At 34.3% G+C, this 23,728-nt stretch overlaps 1 protein-coding gene across 2 annotated transcripts in view; it reads right to left on the bottom strand.

Annotated features, from left to right (window-relative positions):
- Nucleotides 1-23,728, bottom strand: part of PDGFC (platelet derived growth factor C) — a 169,948-nt gene that overhangs the window by 45,156 nt on the left and 101,064 nt on the right. For both annotated transcript variants that reach the window (XM_037125730.2, XM_037125731.2), the window contains exon 4: nucleotides 6,779-6,959. In XM_037125730.2, coding sequence (XP_036981625.1) covers nucleotides 6,779-6,959 — 181 coding nt within the window. The remainder of the gene's footprint in view (nucleotides 1-6,778; nucleotides 6,960-23,728) is intronic.

Below are 23,728 nucleotides of genomic sequence, written 5' to 3'. Positions count from 1 at the left end.
GTGCACACGGGCTGGAAGTTAGGTGGAAAATATATATTAAACAGCTCTTAGCCAAGTAAGAGTTTAGTCTCTTCAACAATTGTATAATTTCCTTGATGCAATAAAATAATGTCATTTCAAGACTTCCTGCATAAAATAATACAAGTACATTGTACATTTTAATAAAATCTAGTCATTCAAAAAGTGTTTCGACTATAGTACTGACATACAGTACTTGAAATACTTCTTTCATTCTCTACATACTAGAAAAAATTCTAAGCACTAATTTTTTCTTAATTCTCTTTTAAAGTAAATACAAACATATTTTGAAAGCTTTAAATATAAATTTTCACTTGCTAAAATCTGTTTAGTAATATAGCATTGTGGAAGTTTTTGATATAAAGATTTATAATTTAAAAAATCTTGAGTCCATTTTGACACTGATTTTTTTTATGGGATTAGCATTTTGATATTGCTGTTGGTATTTTTATTCCAGACAGGCCACCTTTTTTTTTCTCCCTTAAGAAAGTGAAGTAATAAATTTGATGCCTTGTATGAGAGTTAGGTGGAGTTTTTTTTAACCTGAACAAAAAAGCAAACTTGGCCTTCGGTTAAGACTTTTCTTTACCTGATATTAACAGTAAAATAACCTGGAAAACACTAGAAGGGATGGAAAAAATATCTACCCTCCTCCTTTCTCCCTCCCACTTCTGTGTTCACTGAGCTGCTTTGTTCTCTGCATCCTGCATAATTAATAACTACTTTGGCAATCAGTCATGCATTCCTTAATGGCACCTCAGGCATCAAGTGTCCTGGTAAGCATCCCCCACAGAAACCATACACCCTTCTCCAGGAGCACTGGCTGGGCACTGACTTAATGCTGGACAAGTCATTTACAAAATCACTACTAAGGAAAACACACAGTTCAGGTTATAAAGTAGCTACAATACTTACATATTATTCTCTAATATCATATAATCTCTTTAGAGATTACATAAATAGCTTCACTAACAAGAATTGAAATGATGTGATAGTCAAACAAGTATCACTGATTATACATATTAAAAAAAGACAAAGTAAAATTATAAAAATAATTGAAAGATGAGTTTCACTGGATTATTGTCAGGTAGTCTTTAGTTCACTCATCACCCTACATCCCTTTTCAGGTAATAAATAAAAATATATAGAGTAATTGGTATGGTAGCTATAATGTCTATTGTACTTCATCTAAACTAAATTCACTAAATGGAAAATAACAGTAAACAAATTGTTAAAAATATTATCACTTCTGATCAGAAAGCTTAGATTAAAAATCAATAAATTCAATAAACCCATTTTAAAAGAAATCAGTTAACCATCTTTCAAAATGTTAACCAGATTGGAGGGAGAAAAAGGAAACCCTCCAATCATTTAACTATTTAAAAAGATATATAAGTAATATTATACTCAAGAAAAATAGTTCTATAAATAAAGAATAGAACTACCAAAATGTTTATGTTTGGATATACATGTATTATTTCAAAAATATGTATAGTTTTTTGAAGTAACTGTGTGACAAAAATATGCAAGAGTGTTTTCCACTAAGTCTGAAATTTTTCAAAAAATAAAACTTTTAATAAGGTGTTTTGGCACTAGAAGAAAAAAATTAGTTTTCAGCCTTTGTAGGTTTCTTAACATTCTTAAATAATGGTGCTTATGCTACAGCACACGGAGTAAAACATACACAATCTATTATAAATTACTCCAAAATTAAACAAGGAATTTTCTTTTCTTTCTTGGAGATCTGCTGGGCTCTCAATGTGTGTGGCCGCCAAACAGAAACAAGCTTGCACTGTTTTATTTCAGTTTTGCTTCATTTCTTCCCAAACAATCTCTCACTGCTAATCTACCAGGTCTTTTTTTTTTCCCCCTCTTTGAGCATGAAGGAAAAAAAATCAAAGACATTATTAACTCCTTATGCTCGATCATAAAACCTGAATATTTATGATTTGAAATCAATTTACATGGGTGTAGAAATTTGTCATTATTTATTAATGGGGCATGACTAGTGCATATATGTATTTTCATAAATAATTCTTGAAAATAGCATTAAAATGGTAAAATATTTAATTTATGTAATAAATGTAGCACTATTTTTAAGGTACATAAATCTAGCTATAATTTCACGTAAATATTTATTTAAAAGGTTTTTCTAGAGTTAAACATAGCTTATATATATATCAACCTAAAAAAGTAATATCGAAGGATAAATTTTACCTTATTCTAAGGTACCCAGGAGTCAAGAAAATGATACTGAAATCATAACATTATATAGGAATGCATATCCCTTATTATATAAATAATTTATATAATTATTTATTTATATAAAACAAACAAATCTTTCAATATTAGATTAGCATTGCTTTACTCAGAATAATATGTAATCCCTTTGTTTAACTATATGCTCTCTAATTTATTAGTTGAGGGGAAGAAAAGGAAATCATTTTAGAAAGGTGAACATAATTTTTACTGGCAACAGTGTGCAAAAACTGTTCCCAAGAATTTTAACTAATGTATGGTAATTAGAACCACAGAGCCTTACTGATTGAGAAGAATCAAAATTTATGCTCCCAAAGAAGGCTGCAAAGTTATCTTCCTTACTTGTAAAATATGAGGAGTATTAAAATTAACTTTCTTCATAATTATTCCAGGAAAAACAATGTGACTGAACTCAGAGTTTTTTTTCCATGTATGAATAGATGCAAAATATTCATTAATTACAAAAACCAGGTAAAGATCACTATATGCATTAATAGTTATCATAAATATTCATTAATTTAGGTAGCCTAGACAGCTGGATGTTCCACTCATCATCAAAACAGAAGAAACAAACAAATAAACAAAGCAGTTTAGTTCTTTAAATATAGCAAGAATGTGTTCCTGCTCATATAACCTAATGTATCAGGACCAGGAGAATATGCCATTCTTCATTTTTCTAGTGTATGTATTATCACTAACAGCAACAAAGGTAACATAGTAAATGAGAAGTCAGAGTAGCCCCACTGGGGTTTGGACACCTCCAAGGGAAAACAGCTGAATGTCTATGAGATATTAATGAGCAGCTGCAATGTGTGTCTGGTGTTATCCTGGGCATTCCATAACAGACCTCAAAGTAGGAAGTTAATAGTGCACTCATAATTTGAGGTCAATACCATTTTTATTGTTACAAAATTAAGAAACCATTGTGGCCAATGGTTCCTAAGGTCCTATTCTGTAGTGATGGGTTTGCATTGACACATTTGCCTCTGGGGACCTGGGTATGCTAAGCATGAAGTTCATCCTTGCCAAAAAAAAAAAAAAAGTATCAGAGATGACAAGGTGGGGGGCTTTGGAGGGGCACTTGCCCCTAAGCAAATGACACAAGAACTTTTAAGTCTCTTCTCCAAAAGGCAAGTGTTCTTCCCTTAGGCTTTCATTCATTGATACACAGATAAGACTGATGGATTGCTGTCCTGTTAGTAATGGTGTTGGAGGGAGTGGGTGGAGGGAGTGGGTGGAGGGAGGGATGTCATGTAGCAATACACAATGATAATTCAGAACTCTGCAGGCACAATCATATTTTCCCTCATCAAATTTTTCTGTGGGCAGTTATTGAGTACAGGATGATAGTGACTGTGTGGGAAGAGAGATGGATCTGTAGAAGCAAGACAAAAGACAGGTGAAGGAACGGCAGATAAATTGTCAAAGTTAACTCAAACCCAAATGAATGAAAACTGAGACTGTAAAACTCATATATCAATAAGTACTTGGCAAATTAAAACCCCAAGTCACACTGATTAAGCTATGTAGCACCCTACAGGCAGGGTCTCTGGTTTCTTGCAACCCAAAGTCTACTGCTTTCTTAAGCATAAGGCACTTTAATAAGATCCCCTGTGCTGTTTCCCCGCATGTCTCCATTTCCTGGAGCCCATCACAGGTCAACTTAGTCCCCATGCAAAGCATGTTCCCATAGATGCTAAGACAGTGTCAATTCTCAGCCCACCGAAGTCCATATTTACAATTTATCGAACTATTTCAAGAACTATACACAAATGCACTGAATTTAATTTAAATGATGTAATCAATGATGCACATTTCACCTAAAGTCTCTCAAATGCAGGCAGTTTCTGGTGTTAGTCACAATAAATCTCAGGGAACAGTTTAAACCCAGAACAGTTCAAACTTCTTGCTCAGGAGGATGGATGGTACTTACCTTAGATCCTCCGGCTTCTTTATCTCATCTAAAGGCTCCTGAATCTGATACACTTATGGATAACAACTGTGTCAGTGAATCTGTTAGTTAGGCTGGGGTGAGTGAGCTGTATGACCAGCTCAGCATTCCAGCATTTATTCAGAACTCATATTGTACGTAGAACTGATCTAGGCAATACAAAATAACTCTTTTTATCTCTATGGATTTTATTTAATCCACATAACTTCTTGGGTTACATACTGGAAAACCCACATGATCATAAAATCAGAAAAGAACAACCCTTGGTGTCCGCATACATACATGTTAGTCTCCAGGTGTTATTCTGCAACATGACAATAGATTGTTACACACATTTAAATTAATATAATATGAAGAGATCAGTTAATTTAAAATATGAAAATCTCAGCTTCAAGTTTATTTTTGCCACAGGTTTTGGGTAAATAAAACCTTTGCTGTGATACATGACCTACCATTATGATTTTATGGTAAAATTTAATTGTTTTATATTTAAATATTTAAGGTCATTAGATGTGGTAAAACCAACACTAAAAATGTAGAGCGATGGGTCCCAAGGCCAACTGAGACTTTAAAAAACAAGCAAACAACAACAACAAAAAATCCATGAATTCTGTGAAGCATGATACTCTGGAAATGTTTAAAGCAGATTTTTAGTGGCTTTTTTTCAAACAAATAATCACATTATTAAAGTACTACCTATATATAGTGTTTTTTAATCCTTGTCTACTATTACTACTTTTCTAAATGAAATATTAAATTTCATTAAATTTAGATTAAAATATTAAGAAAAGTTTTAGAAATTAACAAAGAAAATGGTAGAAAACATATATACTGGCAAAAGTATCTCACAATGGAATAGAAATATGAATATTTAAAATAATTTATATAAATATATTGATCAAAATTTACAATATAATTTATAACATACATTTAAGAGATTCCCCCTTACCTTCAATTGTACATAATAAATAATTCTACTGTTAGTAAATGAATAAATTATCAGTTTCAAACCCCAGTTTGCACTTTATCATTGCTTTCTGGCTGTATCTTAAACAATAACTCAATTTTCCAATCAGTTACTTAAAATATTCCATAGGCCAGAGTACGGAAAATCAAAAAGGGAAATTTCTGTTAATATTTCCATATAAATGTAATAAATAAAGTTAAGCATTGATGTTATATATTTTCTGATTTGACTCACAAACTCTCATGAATTACCAGCAGGCTGCGTGCATATGTTTTATACTCGGGAATCTGCATGTTACTGCATGTAGCCCACTCCATGCCATGTTCCCAATATACCTACAGATCTGTTAAAATCATTAGACATAAGTTTTCATATTATTTCAAGTGGCGATATACTTGAATATACTTAAAAATTATACTAGATGACATCATCATACTTGTATAAATACTTCTGAGTTACTATTATAAGTAGAATGTGATAAAACATAAAAGCGTTTCCAATATTTCTGTTGTGGTGCAACAAATCGATACAAGTGTTTGAAATAATACATAAAAGGCACAGTAATGCTGATACAACTAAAAATACAACAATTATAATCAGAAAAAAACAGATCTCTTAAATTTCAGTGAGAAAGTCAAAACTTTTTTCGGTGGGGGGCGGGCGCAAAAGGTCATAAATATTATTCAATCAGAGTAAACATCACGATAAGTAGGAAGATCGAGCTAATTACTTTTTAAAATATATTTTATACTAAAACATTGATTTGAAAAGGCCTCATATTTAATAAGTGTATCTTTCTCCAGAAAAAAATAAAAAGAAGTTTGTCATATACACATTTGTAAACAACACAACTAGAGGACTGATTTTGGTGGGTGCAGAAAAGCACGATGCTACCTTACTGGAGTGGAAAAAGGAAAACATTACATAAGAGCATGCACTTTTAGGCAATACAGATGTGAATTTTATTAAAACGGTATTAATATCAGATAATGTGGGCTTTCTAGCTTTGCAATGTATTAATTTCAAAAATATATATGAATTTTAAAATAGGAATCATCAAAGTACTATGTAAGCTTGAAATTTTACACCTTTAAAGATGGAGTTTAGCAAAATGCAGAAGACTATTGTATAAGAAATGATCATAAAAAATGCTAGAAAACAAATAATTTTTATGATTTAATATGACAACAGTTATCATTAAGTCAGGAAGACTTTCCGTAGTCCAAAATTAGATGGCGATGCCAGTGATACACTGGTTATCTTAATTTGTTCCAGAGAAAATTCTGTCTACCCTGTGTGATTTTGCATCAACAAGGAAATACCGGATAGTGAGTTTGGTGGGGACAATTATTACAACCTTCTAAATCTTGTACAAAACATATTTTATTTATTAATTATGAGGTGCTTAACATGGCTAATAATCTACAATGATGAAATTCAAGTTGTGATAACTAGAGTGACATTTATAAAAAAAAATCAAACTAGAGAAAGGCTTTTGTTTTGCCTGATTCCCCTGTTTAACAGGGGGAAAAAAAGTAAACAAACAACGGACTTAAGTAAGCAGATCGCTGAGTGGTACTTACCGGCATGACAATGTTGTAGTGGATGCAAAAGCCTGGTTCAGAAGGGAAATATTCATCAGATACAAATCTTATCCTGATTTGATTTCCTTTAGAAATCTGTTTTCCTGGCACAGTCCCAGAACCACACCAGCGCCCTAATACTGTTCCATCACTGGGGTCCTCAACTTCTACAAAGTCATACCTGCAAAGAAAAAAGAGAAGAGAGACATAAGGTCCTAATTTGTCCAGTTGGCAATTTCGAATTCCACTTCTGAGGTGCAGTAAACCCATGGGCCATCGCTATGAGTTTATCTCAAATTTAACTGGATAAATTTAATCAAATATTCCAAAATAAGAGACATACTAAAAACGCATCCCACATAAAGAAATATGAGTCTTTGATCCATAGGCCTCTCATTTTACTGTTAATGAACTTCAAATCCACTGAAGAGCCATCTCCAAACTTAAATATTTTGCATGAAGCAACCATCTCTGACATTCAATTCATGAATTATTCAATTTAATTTCCATTTGGACATGGCAGCCTTACTCCAATCTGAATTCCTATTATTACTGCCCATTACTTTCTGACAGTGGCTCTTTCCTCCTAGTCAGGCTCCTTGGCTCCCTCCACTCATCTGTGATGAGCCACTTCATTACAGACACATCTTTCAAATCTCACTGTGTACTGCACTGCCTCTGTGAGACCTTTCTGGGTGTTCTCAGCTCACCAGCATCTTTCTGTTTCAGATAGAAACATTGTCAACTTTAAATATCGATCTATCGTCTTACTTAGGCTGTTAAATCCTTGAAGGAAGGGATCAGTTCTTACATACTTTTATTCTACATTGCACTACACACTATCTTAAACATAAGAAGTCATGATCTTTTTTTTTTTAAACAAACGCTAACTTTGGTGTGGGAGGTTTAGATAAGTGGCACTCATCGAGAGCAGTATTGCCCCATTAGAGAATGTTTCAGAAATTTGCCCAGCATTTTGGGTTGTCTCAGTGACTGGGGTGAGGAGGGCACATGAAATGTAGTGGGTGGGGTCCACAAATGTTCAACAACAGGAAGTCCCAGAAGTGAGTATTTGCCCCACGCCCTCAAGCTTGACAAGGAGTCACTGGACATTTGTGCAGATGATATTTCTGCTATTGTTCATCTGAGTCCGGAACCCGATGTTGCCCTACATGTAAACACAAATATGTATCATGGTGTAAAATTTACTTTACGCCAAGTTTCCAGAAATTCAAATAAGTAGAGGAAAGTTTCAATACTTTGGAACTTTACCAAGAGTTACTCACTATTTTGGAAAACAACGTATCAGTAACAGGTACACTGCTTATACTATTTGCATCATAAAGCAATTACATGTACCCATATTAGTCTATATTAATAACTGTCATTACCACAATGATTCTACATAAAAAGTGTGAATATACGGCTACTTTCTTTTATTTCCTAGTCTAACTGTGCATGGGTATTTATGTATTTAAATACATTATTTTAACATAAGTTACTTTGTTATTGTACTAGTTTATATAGTATGTAGGCCATTATTTTTATCTTTAAAATGACTGCACACATAAATATAGATGATTACTTACAGTAATTATATTTCAAAATACTAAATAGAACATTGCAAAACTTTTGTTAAAAAGCAAGTCTGACAAGGTTGGAAAAACCATCGGTGGATTTTTTAAAAGACTAAATTCAGCAGCTACCATATAACTAAAAACAATATTTTTTGTGCATTATTGAATTTACCAAAGACAAATTATTGAAAAGGAACAATGTATATAATGAGCCAATTATACTTATAAATGATTGTCCTAAAGAAATATACAGATTTCTCTTATGGCATATAACTTCACCTTTTTCTGCCTAATTTCCCTTACCCTTAAGTTGAGGGTAACTCACAAGAATCCTTTAAGAAAGGAAAACAGGCCAGCACATGTGCAATGCCTGGAACATGATTGGCACTCAGTCGCTCGCTACTCAGTCAAGTTTGCTCCTCATCCCTACACTGCACTGCTACTCCTACCCCACATCTACCTTGTAATACAGCCGCGAGAGTTTGAAAGCAATAAAACAAGAAAACTTGAATACAAAAGGGAAGAGGCTGTTTCTGCTGGATCATGTGACGAGTCTGGTGTTATAAATCACAAGTGCATCAGCTACCCAGTATAACCACTGTAGGAATTTTGGTGTATGTGTGTGGTGGGACCAGAGAGGCATGAGGTCAGGGGTAAGAGAGTTGGGTAGAATAGACATAAGTAGTTATTCTAGATATACCTGTTATAGAGGTTGATAACTACCACTTTAAACCAAAGGGTAATTTTTTATTTCAGGATTGTTTACTTGTGAAAGAAAGCCTCTATTCATAGAGTGTCAGTTTGTTCTGTGCCTATCTGATGTAGGTTACCACCACAGCGAAGTCTGCACAGAGCCAGATTTCAGGCCTGGTCAATCATTCTATAAAGATTTACGAGGGACTGATTGGTGTAAAGTGCTATGCTCAATTCTCAGGACACAAAGACAAAAGTATACCTTCTTTAAGCTCATGGTCCACAAAACATTTTGGTGTGTGCTCTAGTAAGCAAATACAGGGAATACTGTGGAATACTGGCAGTAAGAGTAATTCTATACAGAGAGATTAGGGTCAGTTTACAAGGAGACATTTGGGCTGTCAATGAGTTGTGATTGACCAGTGGTGAAAAGGAGGGAAATAGAAATGCATTCTAGCGAGGGGTACAATACAAAAGATGTAATAGAAGAAAGAGGGGGCCAGGCATGGTCAACTGTGAAGACAGGATGCAAACAAAGATGAAGACAGAGATCAAGCTGGAGAAATGGGTGTAGGTGAGAAGGTATTTCTGAGTCAGATGTTTGAATATTATTTTGTAGGTCAATATTACAAACAGATAAGCCCAGTTTTAATAGAGAGTAAGTTTTTTAAATTAAGTCAACATTTTTTGGAAAGTGAATTTTTAGTGAAAAATCTGGGTATCCAGCCTTTTTTAAAATTAAAAATATGATCATAGTAAATATCATTAGCCCTTGTGTGACCATGAAGGCTCAGATCTCCAGAAATGGTGTCAGTGCCAGAAGAGGAGGTAACTTTGTGTAATTTACGGTATTATCCTGAGCACTTGTGGGCCGGGCACATAGTAAACACTGAATCAGTGTTTGGTTAATGAAGAAATGAACACTGTCCCTTCCTTCCTTCATACCAACTGAGGCTGAAACCAAGGGGAAATAGCTTTTGATGGCACATGCTCTTTCTAGTTTCTAAAAATCCCTATCAACTTTCTATGCTATTAAAAACAAGTTCCAAGATCATTTATCTACTTTAATGGCCCATGCAGATGTCTAAGTTTGTCACTCTGGCAGCATATGAGACACAGCTAGGAAGCTTCAGTAGGGAGGAACATAGAATCATCACATACCTGAGGAACGCCAGGAAGCAACATTTCAAGTGTGGGTAGAAAGAAAAGACTCTTTACAAAAAGCATCCTGGAAAGGAGCAGCAGGGAAACAAGAGGAAAGCCACTGTGCATGGTGGCACAGGACAAAGGGAGACTGCCTACTGTGAGCAGAGCTGGGCTATGAGGAAAGACCAGAGATTTGGCAATTATGAAGTCATGTGCCAAAAACTGCTTAGGCAACACGCACAGAGCCAAAATGTTTCTTCACACCATTTGCAAAATAATCATTATAATCGTTCTAAAGGGAGCTTTTTAAAAGAAAAGTATACTATATGGAACAAATGACAAACTAACAATTCCCATAACTATTTATTTTATTGTTGTAAATTAAAAAGGAGGTTTTGACCATACATGGAAATATCAGGATTGTAAATGTTAAGAATTCATTAAGGAACAAATAAGTCTTATAGTTGGTTTTATCTAACTTATATATCCTGATATAAAAACCACTGTCATGCATATCAGAGAGTGACAGGTAGACTGTCACTTTTTCATGGAGATTTCTACTAAATTTGATGCTGTTAAAAAAACACTAATCTTTATAACAATTTCTGGATTTGCAGGTAGACAGCTGGCAATTAATTCTACATGCTCCTACAAGTCCGGCACATACATTTATCAGAGCGCTTTAAAAACTACAGTTTTTCATTTCATGAAGGTTAAATGAAATGAACCTCTAAAAAAAGTGCTATGTTCTTTGCTTATAAAACAGTAGAACCTAACACATACTACTACTTGTCTTATAGTAAATTAGGCATTTTATAAGATTTTTTTTCCTCAGAAGTGGTATCATGTAACAAACACCCAATTCCTCTAATAGGAATTTTCATGGTCACACCCAGTAACTGCTTAAATATCTATGAAATTGAAAATTATTAATCATATTATTATTTACTAAACTTATTTTTCCTTCTTAATCAGAACAGTAAATCTTCTTGCTAAAAATATAGTTACAAAAATAGCATTTCTTTTACTTAGATTTTACTCAAGATCATTTGTGATGGACCAAGTGAACATTTACCTGGAAAGGATTTGCAGGTCTAATTCTTGCTATCGTGTCTTCAAAATACAAAAGAACAAGACAAAAACCATACCACTTGATAATATACTTTTTAAAAACTTGTTTGAGAATTTACTGTGGTTGGAAAAAGACTAACACATTAAATCCAGTTACCTTCCCTAACAATTTAAAATTTTCCTTTTTTTGTGATAGAATACCACTCGAAGAATGTGAGATTCAGTACAGAAGTTAGTTGGTTAATATACTATAACATATTCCAAATCATCAAGAAGAAAGTGGACAGAAAATACAATGATAAAAGAGTATTCTATAGGATTTAGCCAAATGAAACGGAGATGATAAAACTATTTGACACAGAAAAAGTGAAATCACAAAACATAATCATCCTTAAATGCAGAAATCCGTGCATTCCCAGATGACTGTTCTGGAGACAGGGTAATCTTAAAACACACTCTTAGGTATTAATTTCCAACATGCACAATTGCTCACATCAGTATTTAAAGGATTTACGAAACTTATTTCATGAGCCAATCAAACATCACTTTCTCACGGCAACATGATACATAGCACACAGTGCTAAGTGGTTTATAATGATCACTCCCTTTCTCTAACACACCCCTGGGGACCCAGGAGGATTTATGTTCTTTTATGTTTAACAAACAAGTCTGGTATTGTAGACAAAATTTTCATTCTCATGTGGGAATTTAAAAACTGTGAGGCCAGGAGGACCACTTTCGTACTCCTAAGAATTGTAAGGAGCATACCAAAGAAATAAATTCACCGGTAAACATAATTGTCAGACACTCAGCTTTCTTCAACAAAAATAAACCAACCCTGAAAAACAGGCTGTTTCTAATTCACACTAACTAAAGCTCTGTCAATTAAACCTACCCCACGAGCTATTGAGTCTGACTGTAGTGTGAAACCCTGCCAACAAATAGATGTGGATATTAAAGAGGCTCTCTCTGCGAGTGTCGGCTGGAGTCTGATCTTATTGGGAAAGGTAATGAAATTAATAGGATGACAGTTACCCTACAGTGCTTATTGGCTTAGACTTCAGTTTAGCAGAATACCCTCCATGTACAGAATGTAAATTTTAGATCCCTATTTGGACACCAGAGTGTCTATCCATGCTTGAACTTACACTAAAAATAAGTTTTAAAAATAATAACTCTATGATTAATTGCTTTTTATACATTAGCTCATGTGATTCTCACCAAAATCATAAAAATTGATACTGTTATGGTGCTTATTTTATATTTTATAAAATACAGGGAAGCTAAGTACCTGGCCAAGATCATAGCAACTAAATGTACAGCCAAGGCTTCAATTTTGACAGTAAACTCCAGAGCCCTTGGTCTAAAGTGCTAAGTGACACTGTGTACTATATTTAAAATACACATGCATATTTGCTTTATTTTAAGGCCTGTGTGTCTTTGTTCAGATTGGCCAAATGGTCTTGTTCAATGGCTGCAGAAACATTAAGAGACATTCAAATAAAACCAGTCAATCTGGTAATTGGGGCATATACATGTTACGAATATTTATTTTAAGTAAATTGATCATATTTATTTTTAGGCACTAATTCTTTATGGAGAGTTATAAAGCTGTGTGGGAAATGTGGAAGTCAAACCAACAAGCACACTCCAGGAGCAATCCTCACAAAAATACGAGAGTGTTACCTGTGAGACGCCATTACGTTGTATGGAGCAGGACAGTACAGGTAGAGTAGTTAATACATTAAACTTATCTTATTATTGAATAAGAATCCTTCAAATTTACAACCCGCAATTCAATCTACAAAGCTAAAAAAAGTAAGCAAAACAAAGTATGAACTGAAAATTCATAAGACAAAACCTCAAAGATACATTCAAAAACAAAATTAGAATTTAGAATTGAAACCAAAAGGCGGTTCGCAGAAAGGACACTGAGATTGAGAGTAAATGAGATGGAGAATATGAATCAAGGATTTATATTGAGGACTGAGAGAGAAGATATAATCACAGATGAAAGTGTATTTAAAATGTGTAAGTATTTTTGATGTAACTTCGTGCCAATTAAATCTGAAAGGCTACATGAAATGGGTGACTTACCATAAAAGTAAATTATCAAAGTTGACTGAAAATGCAGAAAAAGTGAACAGCTCTAAAAGGCACTAAACCAATTTTCAAACATTGATAAATGAAAAAGAAACAGTAGTGTAGGATTTATTTGAGAATTCCATTTGACTTTAAAGGAACATCTAATTCCAAATTTATATAAGCAATTTTTAAAAAATTAAAAATGACAGATATCTGCCTAGCTAACAATAAAATAAGTAGGCCTAAATCTTCTGACTACAGTTACTAACACTGTATTATATCCTTCAAAGTTGCTAAGAGACTAGATCTTAAATGTTCTTCCCACACCAAAGAAACAGAATTGCATGGCATTATGCAGGTGTTAGCTAACTCTACAGTGGTAATCACATAGCAAAATATAAGTGTATCAAATAAACACATATACCTTAAACTTACAGAATGTTATAGGTCAGTTATATCTCAAAAAAGCTGGAAAAACAAAAATCTCTAATAAATGGAAAAAACATTGTAACAAAGTTCTTTCAATTGTCAATACCAAATCTTGCAAATTAGAACAATTTTCACTCATAAATTGAGGGAAATGCAAAAATCTCAAATAAAATTTAATCGAATACCATCTATCATTGGATTAAAAGATACAGTACTTCACGACAGAGTACAGATTTAGTTCATGAACATGAGGATGTAAAAATAACCTTCTGGAATATTAAAAGAAAACTATATTATCATACTAATAAATTCTAAAACACCATGATAAAATCAACTATGTAGCCCAAAATTGAGTAAATTGAATAGCAGAAGACTTTCAAATCATGGCATAAAATTATTTCACAGAAACTAACTGAGGTTTTATATTAAAGTCATAATAAAGATTGGGTGGGCCATTCTCACCATTATTTTTAGTGTTTTAGGGGAGGCTGTAGCTATTTTAGTAAAACTTGAATGAAAATAAATATAGAAAAGAAAAATGACTCTTAGTTAATAATAGATTCCCTGGAGAACAGACTAGGTAGGATTGGAAAAGCTTAGAAATGATCCTGTGCCGGATGAGGTGGTGAGGAGTTTGATGGGGAGGTGAAAGTCATGGAACATTCTGTATGTATATATATATATAAAGGTTGACCTGATAATACAAATTAATGTGGGGTGTGAAAGAAAAAAATGACTCCAAAGTTTTTGACTTTAAAAACCATCTGGAAACAGAATTTAGTAAAGTGACTAAATATAGCATTAATATACAATATCAATTGTTTTTCTTTATGGCAGCAAAAACCAAAAACTGAATAAGGAAAATATATTTCATTGTAGCATTATAAAAATGCATAGTATAATAAAGTTAACCAAAAGTATAAACACACATGAGGAAATACACACAATATTACTAAATTAAAAAAGCATAAATTTACCATATTTTTATGCAAATCCCAACAAAGCTGCTAAAATATTTGTACAAAGTAATAATCATACTAATAGAGCAAACATTATGTAGTGCATGTTATGTACCTAATACTAAATATTAACCCAATTTTTTCCATAGCTATAGCTTTTTATATCCATATTATAGATGTGAAAACTGAGGTGCAAAAAGGTAGTATAACAAGGCAAAAGTCATTACAGCTAGGCAGGAATCTTGCTTTAGACTCCAGAGCTCATATTCTTAGCCATTACACATCCTCTCTCAAGTTAAACAGGACACAACAAAGCCTTCTCCAACTCAATCCAACTGAGCTGTGGATTGAGTCACAGCTCAGCATGAGTCACGACTCATGATCCACCATTGGAAATTCTGATTTAAACTCTTCAGAACTTCTTTAAAATGAGGAAACTATTTTAATTGTTGTGAGAACTAAATAAGGAAATGCATATAAAGTATTTAGAATAGTCCTTAACAAATAAGCTGCTCACTAAGTGATTGTTGTTTTGTCTGTTTTTAAATAATTGCTATCATTGCAGACATATATGCAACCGATGGAAGACTCCACCCAGTAAAAGAGTGGACCCCGGAGCCACTCATAAAGCAGTTAAGTTGTGTGGATCACTACTTTTCGCTCAGGGCAAACTCCAGCCTCCTTGGTTATTCTTTCCTGTGGGAGTATCTGTACTGAATCTAACCTTTCTGGAACAGAATAGAAGCATATATATGTTTGCTATTATTAGTAAGTTGCTCTTTTCATCAATAGATTGCAAAAAATAATGAAAACATTTTTGTGTCAGTATTTTATATCCTATAAGAAAGTCATAATGATAATATCAACTTAGTCATTGTTATGGGAATTAAATGAATTAATAATATATAAAAAGCATTTGCTCAGCATATTTGCAAGAGCGATCAGTCGTTGAAAGGTAGACCTCAGCTCAGTCTCTTACTACCTGTATGTAGCTACATATTTTTATAGAAACAGCACTTTATATCACTGTACTATTAAGGAAATAATGTCAATATTTAGGCAACTAATCTATGCCAATTCAGATATTTGGTATATTCATGTTCCTCTGTAATCTAAGGAGCACTCTACAAAAAATTCTCATTAACATTTAAGCTTGCCTAGTGAGATGCTTTGTGACATGTGACTACTTTTTAAATGCACATTGAGTGAGTCATGGTTAGATTAGTAATAATTAACAGTTCACATGAGTGATTGACAACACAGGGGTTGGCAAAAGTAGGTTTACATTTGTGAGTATGTGAAACAGTTTATTCTTGTGTTATTATTTATTTATTAATTATCGTACTATTTATTATTATTGACTTACTTTTGCCCACCCCTATATACCTTTATTGCATGTGCCAACAACTGAACCACTGTAGCATTGAAAAACAGTTGAGGAACTAAATTTAAAAAATGAAGTACACATTCCACTTAGACTAAAGCAAATTTTTTCCCTCATAAATTATCATCTTGTCATTTTTCCTTCTACTTTAAAACATATGATAATAATAAGAAGAGAGTGTCTCAGTGGAGGAAGGTGGGCATAGAAAAAAGGTAGGACCTCCACCAATGCATCCTAATCATTGAACTTAGGATATCTAAGAGTATTAAAACAGGAATACATATATCAGGGTTAACTTAAAGGGTTAACTTAAAGGGCATTAAAATGTAAGAGTAAGAAGGAAGGGCTATGACTATGTTCTCATCCACCCACCATCAAAACTGTTCCAGGCATGGGAAACCGGAAATTAACCACTACTACCCAAAAGGTACCCACAGGCTGCTCCTTCTGTGTGATCTCTGAATAGCTGAATGTCATCGCCTGAACATGTTTATTATCAAAGGTCATGACATCATTAATCAAGACCTCTTTGAAGTGTTTTGCTACAGGTTAGGTTCTTTCAGTTTTTATCTATACTGTATCCTTGTTACATTTGCAAATACCAAGGTACTATAGAAATGGACTTATCCAAGGCTAAGGAAAACATTTAAGTAGTGAGATCAAATTTGGACATGATTCATGCAATACTTATAAAACATTATCATAACTTCAAACCTGGTTTTAAAAGAAAATATTTAAATGGCTGATCCACAGAACAGAGAATTTTAGAAAGCTCATCTGTTTAGATACACAGATTTACCTTTTGGTGATCATGTCTATGAAAATGATAAAATGAATATCTTTTATAAGATACCAAAGTGAAAAGTAAACATTAATCTTTACAGGATATCATATAGAATTTCAGGTATAATTCTTAAATATGAGTATTAAAAACTCTAAGTTTTTATTTTGAGCATTTATATTTATTGAATATTTATTGGAAATTGTTTTGAATGAAGTTAGACAACTAAGTACTACTAGAGCCACCATACAGAAAAAAATTAAACAAACTTTCTGACCAACCCAATAACTACATATACACACATATACTCATATACATGTGTATATTTAGGAAATGAAAAGAGTATAGTTTAGACATAATAGATGAACTTATATTGCTTTTATTTTTATATTACTATTTACATAAATACATATTTAAGAATGTTCATTATCAATATATGCAATTAATCTCTTAGCATACTTCAAAAAAAATGCAGACTCCAAAGACAGAATTAGGTAAAAGCTGGTATCGCTTTTTAAAAAAAAGTATTAAAAAAACCCCAAAAATCTCATAGACACAGACAACTATATAATTACCAGAGGGAAAGGAGGATGGGATAGGTAGAAAGGGGGTAAAGGGGAAAGAAACAGTGTTGGAAGGAGACCTAACTTGGGGTAGTAAACACACAACACTATATACAGTAGATGTATTATAGAATTGTATACCTACAACCTTTAATTTTACTAACCAATGTCACCCAAATAAATTCAATTAAAAAAAAGTTTACTTAACCCTGGCTGGTGTAGCTCAGTGGATTGAACACGGGCCTGTAAAGCAAAGGGTCACCAGTTTGATTCCCAGTCAGGGCACATGCCTGGGTTGCAGGCCAGGTCCCAGTAGGGGGACACATGAGAGGCAACTACATATTGATGTTTCTCTCCCACTTTTTCTCCTTCCCTTCCCCTCTCTCTAAGAATAAATAAATAAAATATTTTTTAAAAAGTTTACTTAACAATTTTGAAACAATCAATCTTCACTAGGAAACTGAACTCTGTGGAGACTAAAATAAACTATTTAATGGAAATTTAGTGAAGTATAGACATTAATAACATCTCTGAGATTTCAGATCTTGACAAAAGAAAAACAATTTAACCTCTTTTATGGGAAATTTAGAATATCAGAAATTAGAGAAACTATTCATCCTATTCATACCACATGTTAAAAGTATGAAAACAACTTTTTGATTCTCATGCTCATTTTCCCCCATGACAAAAGATTTATGAGATTATATTTTCTACAGAACCTGATTGCAGAGTGATGCAAAAAAAAAAAAAAGACTCATTTCTCAAGAAACAAAATGAAACAAAAAATCTCCATAAGAAAGGAGACATTTCGGATTGTTAGGTGATTTGATCACTGCCCTAAGTCCTGCTAAGGCGATTACTTCATATTTTGCAGCATGAAAAGGGAAATAGGAGCCACTAGGCCTTGGGCCCAGTTGGCTAAATGCGCCTTCCTGGGCAATCTCCCTAGGCTGGGTTATTTTGGCCTTAGGTTTGTTTTATTTCGCTCTTCTCACTTTTAAAATTTTCCTCTTGCTCTGTACTTATTTCTTTCCTTTTCCTGTTAAAATGACCCCTTCAAGGTGCTTTAACAGCCAGGATTCCTATCACAGCCTTTATTAGGTTCCTATGCTACCGGAGCACTGAGCAGTTTTTAACAGTTTCAGTATACCACTCACTTCATGTCCTCTGCGGTTCCAGATGTTTTCTCTTAGAAGTCTCATTCCTTGACAGAAACGGGATAGCCTTTTTGTGTTATCTCGTGACTTCTCTCCACATGCCCAGAAATTTTTATCTACATACTTATTACCTCCATTTCCCTCTCTGAAAATGCCAAGAACCAATCATGCATTTCACTTCCTAATTTTATTAGTCTTATAGATAAACAAAACTATAATAGAAGTAAAGAGGAAGTCATCAAGTCATTGGGTAATGTGAGAATCTCTGATTAATATTCTTACAGTGATCTGATAGGACCAAACAAACTAGGTGTCATTAGTTCAGAAAAGCTGTGTCAATTATCACACATACAGACCAAACTGAGGCCCCAAAAGTAGCCACTTGTAGCAGTTTACGTCCTCTGGTATCAATTACAAAGCTGTTTACATTTTCACCTAAACTAGAGTTTAAAACATGGAGACACGTGGTCATAAACTAAAGGGGGGGGGAATGTTGGGGGAGGGGTGTGCAGGGTAGAGGGGAATGAAGGGGGAAATAGAACTGTAATGACATAATCAATAAAATATATTTTAAAAAAAGAAGTACAACTAAGATTTAAAAAAAAAGAAATACACATTTAATGTCTTTAAAATATTGTATAACATAAGGCAATTCTAAAAATAAATGTAGAATATAAGCCCTTTAAAAAGGCAGAAACTGCATTTATTAAAATCTTCATGTTCTCAGACTTTATTTCCATGGTCTCCTATGGGGCACCATGGCATGAATAGTGACCCATTCTATTTGGCTGATACAAGAATCGAAGTATTTCAAAAGATGAAGGAAAATAAAGGATAAAGCCATGGGCATTCTCTCGGTGTCCCCACCCCAAACTTCAGTTCAGGGATGTGATGAAACACAGACAACCCTCCATTCTGCTTGTGGGCCTTTGGGCAACTGAGTAATCAAGGGCTACTTAGGGCTTTAGTCATGTGTGAACCTCAACCTGGGCGAGACAGCATGTTTCACCAGACGGCAAATGTGATCACATTTTTTAGTACAGCAACTCCAGCAATAATATTCCTGTCATAGGTCAAGAACGTACTTTACATCACCAAGTTATGACTAATGGGTTCCAAGCACATAACGGCAGTACATTTCGTTGGATCGACTTAGAAATTGCATAATGGCAACTCTTTAAATATGAAGCACGGAATCCTCTAAAACAAAGGGTTCCGTGCTCAATATTTAAAATGTTGATGGATTTAAACCTCTTACTATCCATAGCATTACTTGCAACACTCCGTTTGGCACACTGTCACTTATTCTTCAGATTTGAGCTAAATCTGACCTCCTCTGAGAAGTCGTGTGTGAGTCCCACAGGCAAAGGTTGCAGTGTTTCTCAGCATGGTCCACACCACACCCATTACAATTTCGAATTGCACTTTTTAAATGCCTGTCCCCTTACTACTAGTCTAGAGGCCAGGAGCCCATCTAATGATCTTTTTCATTCCTAAAATTTAAGCACAGCATTTGGAGAATACATAGCAGGGAATAGCTGACTGTCATGCGATGGATGGATGAATGGGTTTACACATGTGTGTGTTAGCATGCATTATCTGACATACACACATATGCACAAATATATGCTGCCAAATGGTCACGATTACACAACTGGTATTGAAGAATATTCCTATATAACTGATATTTATACCCTTGAACATGTTTTCCCTTTTTTTCTCTAATTCTGTCTCCTTACAAATCAGCATGACTCATTTTCTCAAAAAACGCAGATAGCTTTTAAAAAGTATACTAAATTTCATTCAAAGTAATAGATTAGACACTGTTTTCTAGATATTCATTATAATGTTATCCTTCATTTTCTCACACACTAGCCATCTCTGTGGTGAGCACTTTGATTTGCTGTATGCACTTGGCACACTATCTGAATACGTGGTATGCGATGCTGTATTTTAATTCCACAGCTTAGGCATCTTAGCGTTTCTTTTTCAAATGTGTCTCCCCTGAGTAGGCACATTTTCCGATTCCACAGAGAGTTCAGCTAAGGACACATCCCCCATGCTCAGCAATGGTCACTGAACTAAATAAAAGTTAGAAAAGTAATATTCACTATATATTCTCTAGTAAATGAAAATTTATTTTTATTACCAATCATTTTCTTTGACTAAACCTTGCACTTTTTCCAGGGAAGTAACAAGCAGGACAGAAGATGAGTTTTCTTTTTAATTCCCCCCACCTGCTTTCTTAAACAGCAGATTACTGAATTACAAAGTGTTCTATGATTAATCCCTCTTCTTGGTCAAACAGTCCATTTCACGAATTGTCTATTTACTTATTTTCAAATTGTTTATTTCAAACTGGTTTTGTGTTATTCCTTCTGGACATACAGAAATCCAGATTATTCCAATAGCCTCCATGAAAGTCTAACTCGCACTCTATCTCCGCCACCCCCCATGCACCCTTTCTGTACACTACTTCTGGACTTTCACCCTAAAAACAGCCCTTATTTATCATGCCATTTTCATATAACATTCACTGACACGTAGGTGGCATGCAAAACTATCAATACTAATTTTTTTCAACTGCCAGCTCAGAACCTTGGACATTCTATTTTTCATTTACATTGAATATGTGTAATTCTGGGTTGAGAGTTGGGTTCATATAAGCCTGTTGGTGAGAAACTGATCACAGCTCCAAGTGCCATCCGATTCAGAGTTTGAGTTATCTCAGCCAAAATCCATGTTCTCGTGGCAGCTTCATGAAGGTAAATATTAACTTCTGACATCTGTTGGCAGGCATCCTGCTAACGACCTCCTACCAAGCTGTTTACTTTTGTTCAGATTTCTATACTTTGTGAATATATTCTCTTCTTCACAATTTAGCATTTAATTTCAAATGATCTCGTTTCTTTCCAAACATAGGCGTCTCTGGCTAGTTTCGATGTTCCCTGAGGGAAAGGATTATGTTAATACTTCTGCTCCATTGCTCAAGTCTCATTACCTTTGATGGGTGTTCAATAAGCACATATTAACTATCTAATTATAGGAGCGTAAATTCACATCATCTAACCATGCACAGTAACCCAGAACATAATTAAACTTGAACTTTGCACTAATTGTAAAAGTTTGATGACCACAAAATTCTATCATTAGCAAACAGTTTGGGGATGGAATTATGTGTTTTAAACCAGTAACTACCTCATTATCAAAATCATCAAATAGAAAGGAAATTGTTCAAATGATCATGACTTTATTACTTAATGATTTATACTCTTTTACAAGAAGTTGTTTTTATTTAGTTTTATGACAAAAAGGAAACACAAATAATGATGTTTTTCTAGCCTAGAAAATAATCTAAAGGCCAACAGAGATAGTGCAAATTGTATTCTTATATAATATTATACCTTAGAGAGCAAAGGTGTGAGTACCATCTCTACCATTTACCACTCTGTATATTTGGACAATTTTCATATCCTCTTTTAGCCTTTATTCTCCTTTGTAAAATAGAGCTAGCACCTACTGTGAAGGATTGCTGGAAGATTAGAGTTCATGAGGGTAACTAACTAGCTCAGGGTTTGGCAAATAGGAGGTGCTCAACAAATGGCACCTCTCTACTTGGGTTCTGTACCCAGGCCCTCAGCAACTTGGGAGCATTAGAAAAGGAATACTGCCCTGGCCAGGTAGCTCAGCTGGTTGAAGCATTGTCCCGATATACCAAGACTGCAGGTTCAGTCCCAGCTCAGGGTACAAACAAGAATCAACCAATTAATGTATAAATAAGAGGAGGAACAAATTGATGTTTCTCTCTCTAACCCCACCCCATCTCTCTCTAAAAATCAATCAATCAAAAAAATTAAACAAAGAAAAATAATGCAGTCTGCATATAGCCTGCAACATTCAAAGGTCATTTTCTTTCCCTCCCTTCCTTTCTTCCTCCCTCCTTCTTTCCCTTCTTTCTTTCTTCCTTTCTCTATTTTTTCCTTCCCTTTCTTTTCATGCTACCTGGAAAACTTTGAATAAATTTTGAAACTCTATTTTTTATCTTCTAAGAAATTCCTTATATTAAAATTGTTGAGCTATATAAACAAGTAACTGAATCTTGCTAAGCTCCAAAGAGAAGAATCACAATTTGCAGCATCGTGCCCTGCTATTAACAGTCAGTTATTTGGAAGTTCTTAATCCAGGTATACAGTGGGTAAACTGATCGGAGAGATTTTCCCCCTCAAAATATGCTAGGATAACATATAGTGCAGGCCTCATTGCCACTGAGATTAACCCCAATGCCTCAGCACAAACAGTGGCTACCACAACACCATGAAATAATTTTAGAAGCAATAAATTATGACTGGTTCCGTTCACACAAATATTTTGATACCATGAACTAGCTTGCTTGTTCAAACCAAGGGACTAAGATGGAGAGCTGCAGATAGAAAGGTCAAGAAGCAGATGATGTTTCCGAAGTTCCTGCATGTGGTTTCTGGGGAGGAAGGAGCAGGGGGTTAAATCAGCTGCCGTGCGGGGAGACAGTCTGTGCCCCTCAGCACAAGGGGAGGATAGTGTCCTTGAGATTTGGAAATTCATTCAGACATTTTCCAAGTGCTTGAAACAGCTCTGAGAAATAACTTTTGTGTGTGTGGAAAAAGTGTCTTTGGGCAATAAAGTTTCAAAATGTATGGCCAGTAGCACATTGACTCAAAAAAATTGACTCGATCCCATTACATTTAGGAATTCTTCATGGTTTTGAGTCACACAGGGAAGAGTTTGTAAATGACAAAAATAAAAATAAAAACAAAAAACAGCTGAGCACCTGATGGATTTCCAAGCAGTGACATTTTTGTCATATTAAACTTAATTTAAAGGAAGAAGGTTCTTAAAACTGAAAAATGAAAAGGAATGGGGCCAAGTAAGATGCAGGTGATGTGTTACATTAGTCACGCAGAAGAGGTGTGGGGTGATGGGAGAAGGACAAGACTATGGTGTAGCAGTGGCATTTCCGGAAAACTGCTTTTACTGAACTGATTACAATTTAGAGCTTATCAAAATTTTAAGAGCGTATTATTTAATACTACCATCAAATTAAAAAGGGATTTTAATACCAAAGGATC

Source organism: Artibeus jamaicensis, unplaced genomic scaffold, assembly GCF_021234435.1.
Source record: "Artibeus jamaicensis isolate MK-2021 breed Jamaican fruit bat unplaced genomic scaffold, CSHL_Jam_final scaffold_537, whole genome shotgun sequence".
Lineage (NCBI taxonomy): Eukaryota > Metazoa > Chordata > Mammalia > Chiroptera > Phyllostomidae > Artibeus > Artibeus jamaicensis.
Note: the sequence above shows the minus strand (reverse complement) of the source record. Positions and strands in the feature narration are given on the sequence as shown.